Source organism: Corapipo altera, unplaced genomic scaffold (genome assembly GCF_003945725.1).
Source record: "Corapipo altera isolate COAL_440 unplaced genomic scaffold, ASM394572v1 127734, whole genome shotgun sequence".
NCBI lineage: Eukaryota > Metazoa > Chordata > Aves > Passeriformes > Pipridae > Corapipo > Corapipo altera.
Genome location: NW_020886034.1, coordinates 1 through 7855, shown reverse-complemented (window position 1 = coordinate 7855; position 7855 = coordinate 1). Strand labels below are relative to the sequence as shown.

The window sequence follows — 7855 nt, the reverse complement described above, 5'->3', positions numbered from 1 at the left end:
AAGGGATTTGATTTTGACCATTGCTGGGACTACCCAGCTTTGTCAAGCCTTGAGTTTTCCACCTAGAAATGCTTATGGTGAGCCCAGACTGACTGCAGTCCCTTTTCTCTGATGTCCATTTGTGTTTCAGTCCCATGGTCTTGAAACAAAATTGATTAGAGAAGGATTTCTTCAGTTGACTTGCCATTTAACAAAAGCATTGTAGAGATCCTAGCAGTTATCAAGGGAATTCTTTGGCCCTTTGAGGCCATTTTTCCCAGTCCTCTAGATGACAGTGAGCTCAGAGCTGCTAATTTCCAGGAGAGAAAGAACTTGTGGTTTTAATGATGCGCAGTGGAGCCAATTTCCAGGCACTTCCAAACTCAGCTGCCAAAGTTGCACCTTTGCAATTTGTCAGGCCCCAACTTTTTAACAGCACCAACTGAGGCCTTATTAAAGTCATGCCAAGATGTTTCCTGGAGAGAAAAATCAATTGCATTGAATTGCTTGTCTTCCTAGAGTGGTTTGGGTTGGAAGGGACCTTAAAGCTCGTTCATTCCAACCCCCTGCCATGGGAACGGACACCTTCCACTGGACCAGGCTATTCCAACTCCCACCCTTGTACTGAGACACCAACTCCCAAAGAGATGGAATTTTCATTTGGTTTTTTTGTTAAAGCTGAGCTGGAAGATGTCATTGGAACACAAAACATGTAGTCCAAAACTGGGTGACCAGTCTCTGGGTGTGATTTCCTGCCCAGTTTTATGCCATCTAAAAGAGAATTTTATGAAATATTATATGATTGTATGTGATTCCTCTAATATACATTCTGAAATGTCTAGTAAAAACTTGATTGGAATTCTTAAAAATTATCACAGTGATACATTTTATTTTTTTCTCCATTAAAACTTACCCTGATTGTCCTGGAGGCCATTTCAATATTTCAGCATTTCTCTCTAATACTGAAGAAAAAAAGCTCCCTTCCAACGCAAACCATTCTATGATGATCCAATCATGATTCTAAGTAGGAATTCACCATTCAAATGAAATCTGACTTGCATCAAGATGGGAGATATTTGGAAATCTCTCTTAAGCAGGAGGATCAGGGACTCCCTGATGCTTCTGATCTTCCTCCTCTTTCTGCTGGTGTGAGAGTGAGGGCTAATTTAAGAGAAAAATTTAAGCCTCCCACTTCCTTTGCAACAATTTAGATTGGATATTGGGAAAACTTTCTTCCTAGAAGGGTTGTCCAGCCCTGGCACAGCTGCCCAGGGCAGTGGTGGAGTCACCATCCCTGTGGGATTTAAAAGCCTTGTGGCTGTGGCACTTGGGGCTGTGGGTTAGTGGTGGCCTTGGCAGTGCTGGGGGAAGGGATGGACTTGCTGGACTTAGAGGGCTTTTCCAACATAAATAATTCTGTGATTCTAATTTTGATGAGATGAATCCAATCCTAAATGATTCTGGTTGGTGTTCTCCTGATGGCAGCCACTGCACTTCCAGCCCTGCTGGATTTGGTGATGTCATTGCTGCCCTCAGAAAGGCTAAAGTTGGCTGAAGAAGTAGAGAAACTTAATTACTGTGAGGTGGAAATGTTGCTTATTAAAAACACATCACAGAACAAAATCCTACTGCCTTTTCCTTAATCTTCTTCTCCAAACACTGTTGTTATCTCCCCAGGCAGAATGCTGGATTGGGTCATTCCTTCATAGGATCATAGAATCCCTGGCTGATTTGGATTGGAAGGAACTGTAAAAATCATCCAGTCCCAGCCCCTGCCACTGGCAGGGACACCTTCCACTAGCCCAGGTTGCTCCAAGCCCTGTCCAACGTGTTCTTGAACACTTGCAGGGATGGGGCAGCCACAGCTTCTCTGGACATCCTGTGCCAGGGCCTCACTCCCTTATAGGGAAGAATTTCCTCCTAACATCCACTTGAAACCCACCCTCTGTCAGTGTGAAGCCATTCCCCCTTGGCCTGTCACTGCATGTTCTTGTCCAAAATCCCTCTCCTTCCTCTATATATTGTCCCTTATATGTTTTTAATAATGCACTTCAGTGAGAGAATTAGGATTGTGTTCTGAAAGGTTAAAAGCATTCCCATCCTTATATGTCTGAAGAAAATCCTACAAACAATGTCTGCACCATCTCTGCCTTCAGCTGAGAACATCGGTGTCAGTGGGGGAATTTGAGGACACTAAGTGCATGTGCCTCTGCCATCTGCTGCCACAGCCCAGTAACAGCACGGCAGAGAGGGAGAAAATGCTTGTGCTGGATTTATTTATTTGAAACTTATGATCCCACACAAATGAAACAGTTTAAAAGGTTTTGGTTTTTCAAGATGGATTTTTAATATTTTAGAAAGCTTCAGTTTTTCAACACAGATTTTTAATATTAATAGTTTTATATATGTGTGTATATATCCACACACCTAATTTGAAGTGTGTAGGCATTAGTCACCAAGCCATCAGTCTGTAGGAACATCCCTCCAGGTGCAAGCCTCAGAAGACTCTGCAGCACTTCCACAGCCTCCTCATGGATTCCTTCACCTCGTTATTCCTCAGGGTGTAGATGAGGGGGTTCATCAGCGGGGACAAGATGGTGTAGATGACACAGACGTACTTGTCGAAGGGGAAGGTGCAGGGGGGGCCTCAGGTAGATGAAGATACAGGGCAGGAAGAAGAGGGTGACAACCAGCAGGTGCGAGGCGCAGGTGGAGAGCGCCTTGCAGTGGCCCTGGGTGAGGCGTCCCCGGAGGGAGAGCAGGAGGAGCGTGTAGGAGGTGAGCAGCAGCAGGAAGCAGCCCAGGGAGATGAGGCCACTGTTGGAGGCCATGAGCCACTGGGTGAGGTAGATGTCGGCGCAGGCCAGGCGGACGACGGGCTGCACGTCGCAGAAGTAGCTGTCGATGGTGTTGGGGCCGCAGAAGGGGAGCTGGATTGTGAGCCAAGTCTGGGTGATGGAGTGGAGGAACCCCCCTGCCCAGCAGGAGCAGACCAGCAGCCAGCAGGCCCAGCGGCTCATGATGGCCGTGTAGTGCAGGGGCTTGCAGATGGCCGTGTAGCGGTCGTAGGCCATCACGGCGAGGAGGAACATCTCCGAGGAGCCAACAAAGTGCAGGAAGAAGAGCTGGGCGATGCAGCCTTCAAACACAATGGCCTTCCTGCGGGAGAGCAGGTCCACAAGCATCCTGGGAACGGTGACAGAGGTCCCGCAGATATCAATGAAGGACAGGTTGCAGAGGAGAAAGTACATGGGTGAGGAGAGCTTGGGGTCTGTCCTGACTGTCACAATGATGAGAAGGTTCCCCAGCAAAACCATGGTGTAGGCCAAGAAGAAGATAGTGAAGAAGAGGACTTGCAGCTCTCTGGTGTCAGAGAGCCCCAGGAGGATGAATTCAGTCACCTGGGAGAAGTTGCTCCGTTCCATGGCTGCAGCTCAGGCTCCCATGGCACAGGTGTTGGGGGCAGTCATGGGCTGTCCAGGAAGAGAAGGGAATGTGCTACAGCTCCAAGGGTCATGGATGGTGACAGCAGCATGCATTTGCTGCTGTTTTTCCTGCTACAGAAAGCACAGTGTCATGTCTTAAATCACAGTGAGCAGCGTTTGCAAAGAGCACTGTCCCCTGCTCCTCTGCCTTCCCGCTCCCTGTTTCAGGTCTCTGACCCCTCCACACTGACCCTCACCCCTGAACCCACTGTTTTCCTACACTGTAGTTGTTGTGACAAATGTGCACTCCCATTCTGTCAGGGAGGAATCCCAGAACTGTGGAATCATTGAGGTTGAAAAGATCTCTGAGATCATGGAGTCCAACCCTTCCCTCAGCACTGCCAAGCCCACCACTAAAACATGTCCCCAAGTGCCACATGCACATATCACTTCAAACCCTGAGGAGATGGCAATTCCACCACATCCTACTCTCACAGAATAGAGAGCTGGAAAAATGCTACAGTGTCCTTTTATCTGCTGGGAATTGGAAGGGCTAGGATGGAAGTAAATCCTGCCATGCTCAAGCATCTTCTCTACAATACATGGCTCAAGCACGAGCTGTTGCATGTTTTTTTCCTAATGGCTCTCCTCTAAATTAAGGAAAGGACTCTCTAGTTAGCTCATCCACTCTGAAACTGGAAATATGTGCACAGAAGCCACATTCCTCACTGGAAATGCTCTCCCCTGAGCCAGCAGCTGTTTGGAAGCTTGAGTGCTCCCTTAGGCCTGCTGTTATCAGAACATGCTCTCCCCTCAAAAATTGGGGTCTCTAACAAAGCAGAAGCTGCAAACCCCTGCCCAGTTTCTCTACCTCTTTATTTTTTAAAGGAATTCTTAAAGTTCTCCAGTATACAAACACATTCACTGTCTTGGGGAGGTTCAAATGGGACCAGCAGAGGAATGCCCATTTCCATTTACAATCTCACCAGGAAATTCCTTTGCTGCTCATTTCTGTCCAAGAGTTTCTAACTCAGCAAGCAGGAGGTTACTAGCAAGAAACCAGAGTCTGTTTTTCTTACCTACCTCTTGCCTTTTGCACTTTCCTCAGGTCTTGCTCTATTTTCTCCCCCTTTCTGGTAGATCTCAAGCACAGAATTCAGAATATCTCTCTGCAAATCACGACATCAGTTTAGAAATGATCCTACTTTTCCCTCTCTCTTTCCCACAGGCTCTGTAGTTTTCCAGAGGTGCAGAAAGGGTGAAGAGTTTACAGCCACCCTGAGGTTGTACTAGACAGGGAGCTCAGAACAGGCATCACAGTTGGTGTGTAGCAGCTCTGCCTCCCTGTGTAGTCAAGAAAGAGGAAGAAACACCTTAAAGACATGGCTCAGTTGACCTTTTTTAGGTCATTACACCCTAGTGAGATGATTTAGCCCATCAAAGATTGTCCCTCTGTCCCTGAGTGTAAATGGAGAGCAGATACCTGCCCCAGGCCAGATGTCTAGGATGCCATCATCATTAAATAAAGCTGCCTTAAAGGATCCCAATGGCCAACATTCAGCATTTACATGTTTCTGCATATTTTTCAACACTTTACCAAGGATTTCTCTCTGCCTTTCACATAAACAAACACCACCACACACATTGTGCTTTAATACCCCATGGCTGACGTGAAGAACATTAGGAAAAGAGAGAACTCCACATTTGTTGCCTGAAAACATTTGAAATCATTCACTCCATGTTCCGAGTTCTTCATCTGACAGGTCAGGAAATTGTTCCACTCTTCTTCCTCCTGCTTGTAATTCCCGTACCCTTGCTCTTATTTTTCTTATTGCATCGAAACTTGCTTCAGGAGTTCTTCAAGGCAGTTTTTTTTCTTGCCAGGCAGGTTTAACTGTGATGGCATCAATGCCCTGTTTTCTGTCTGTCATACTGAGAGATCCAATGAGGGAACATCTCCAAGGCTTTTGGAACTGAGCTCTGCATTTCCCGCATCTTCCTTCTCCCTGAAGTCACCCCACCCCAGCACAGCCTATAAGTACTCCTGGAACATACTGGGGACTAAACACAGGCAAAAGAGAGTTGGACCTGAGAGAAATGTGTCATTAGCAAACTCCAAGCAGGTCCCTGAGGGCCTTATTAATAGTTTTGCTGGTTGGGTCCCTTGGTTGGGTCCCAAGTCACTTGAGGACCTTTTGTGAGTGGAGTCCTGGAGGTTGATGAAGAGAGGAGAAAACACCACACATTTCTAAGCACTCAGAAGAGCTTTGTGTGAAACAAAGCCTGAAGTTTCTAGTAATAAAATGGTAAATGTAAGGTTCTACCACTAATCTGTGCATTGAGCCAGTGTGAGGCAGCGGGAAATGTTGCTTGAGATCAGAGAGCTTCAGGGCCAGGACAGGGAGTCTTGGTTTCCCAGGGATAGACTGGATCAATGCCTCATCAGGATGAGATGTAAACATGACCAAATATGAATGTTCACTCCCCAAGTCAAAGGAAGGTCTGGGCAGACCATCATATTGGTGGGGGTATGTCACTGAGAACTGTGGCTAAAGTTCAAATCAGATTGAACTGATTCTTCCAGCCATGGTGTTAATTGAGAAGAGATCCCTCATCTTCATCTCAGCACACAAATTTTTTCTTTTAATTTCTTCCCATAGCCAACTGAGGATGAGTGAGAGAGGGGCTGTGGGGGTATCCAGCAGCCAGCCAAGGAATCAAACTCATGGCATGAATTTTAAAGCCTAGAATCTAGTCTCTGAAAGCATGTAATCTCTAAAAACAATGAATGTGATTATTGAAATTGAAGGCCATTTCTGCTCCATCTTCAGGAGCTGCTCCTCCAATCCAGAAAGAAAATCTTATTGGCTGCACCCCTGGGTTTAGTTTTACAGAGTGAAGACAAACCCTTCCTCTTCTGCCAGTCCTGGTTACCTCTTTGTCTTCCTATTCTGATGGACATATGGAGAAATTCTAACACTTTTTTGTCCATGTAATGATGTTTTACTTCTAAGTTTATTGCCATCATAAAGTGCCAAGGACTTGCTGCTGTATTTCATCTCCATGTGTCACCAGTTACCTTCAGGCAAATGAGTGAATTGTCAACTATTTTAAGGACATCTCATTCCTCTGCTTCCCTTTCCAAAATTTTAGGGCCAATAGAAGTTTTTAGAAAATTCATGCCTTGACCACAGCCAGTCAATTTGCAGTAGAAGGGCATTGCCCAGGGTTGTGAGATTCTGGGGTCATTTCTACATTTCTGTACTGGAAATGGTTTGTCCTCCTTGTCCTGTCACTCCAGGCCCTTGTCCAAAGTCCCTGTCCAGCTCTCTTGGAGCCTCTTCAGGCACTGCAAGGGGCTCTAAGGTCTCCCCAGAGCCTTCTCTTCTGCAGGCTGAACACCTCCAGCTGTCCCAGCCTGTCTTCAGAGCAGAGGGGCTCCAATAGACATATCAACCATGTCTGTGCTCTTTAGCCATGCTCAGACTGCTGCCCTGATAAGGGTCACCTGTGACATCAAACCAGTGTCTCAGGATTCCTTGAAATAAAGTTGATCCAACCAGTAATAGGCATAATTTCCTGTTTATTGTACAGGAGTGGTTTTTGGAGGTGGGCATTAATTTGCATGTCTTCCAGTTGTTGGCAGTGGACCTCCTAGGGGAGTATTTGAGGACCCTGGGATCTCGAACAGCTGAGCCATACAGCCCGCAAAGGAGATGGTCCTCTCCTCCACGAGAAGGTCATGGATGAGTTTGGGAGCTGAGACAGTGCAGTAACTAATGTCTACAAAAGACAAATAGCTGAGGAAGAAGTACATGGAAGAGTTCAGCAGTCACTTGTCTTTATAGTCATGATGATGAGCAGGTTTCCAAAAATGATAGTGGTGTAGAAGAGTAGAAAGAACAAGAAGCAGACTTCTGCTCCTGTCCTGTCTTATGTCAGTCTGTGGAGGATGAACTGGGTCCAGTTGTTTGTGTTCTCCATAAACACCACTCAGGCAGGACCTGGAGCCCAGAAAATAGACAACAGGAATGACATCAGACCTGAGGCAGGATCAGAACATGCACAAACTGACCTCTGACATGTTAAATAGTCAGCTTTTTTTTTTTTTCCTGCAGTTTTGGGACAATTTCAATATCAAGTCAATACTTTCCTAAAGGAATAAAAGTGCTATCTGAGTCAGAATGTATTCTTGACATAAGTAAGAGCAAGTTGAGATTATTTAGTTGAGAAGGGTGGTAAAAATAAGAGGCAGGTGCTGGACTCAGTCCTGAACAGCTCCTAAACACACCTGTAGTGACACTGGGGGAGTGAATGAGCTGTTGGTGACCCTCCTTTCCTGACAAACACACACAAATTCACCTTTGCAGCATTGCCACGCACTACACAAGGATCACTACACAAGGATCACTACTGTGTGATATCCCTGGAAGTGCTCAAGACCACATTGG

At 46.1% G+C, this 7855-nt stretch overlaps 1 protein-coding gene across 1 annotated transcript; it reads right to left on the bottom strand.

Annotated features, from left to right (window-relative positions):
• Positions 1-2371: 2371 nt before the first annotated feature.
• Positions 2372-4412, bottom strand: LOC113940971 (olfactory receptor 1509-like). Its single transcript, XM_027632124.1, is given in 2 exon segments — positions 2372-2614; positions 2616-4412. Coding segments are annotated over 2 exon segments (927 nt in total). The 5' UTR covers positions 3405-4412; the 3' UTR covers positions 2372-2476.
• Between the last annotated feature and the right edge of the window lie 3443 nt (positions 4413-7855).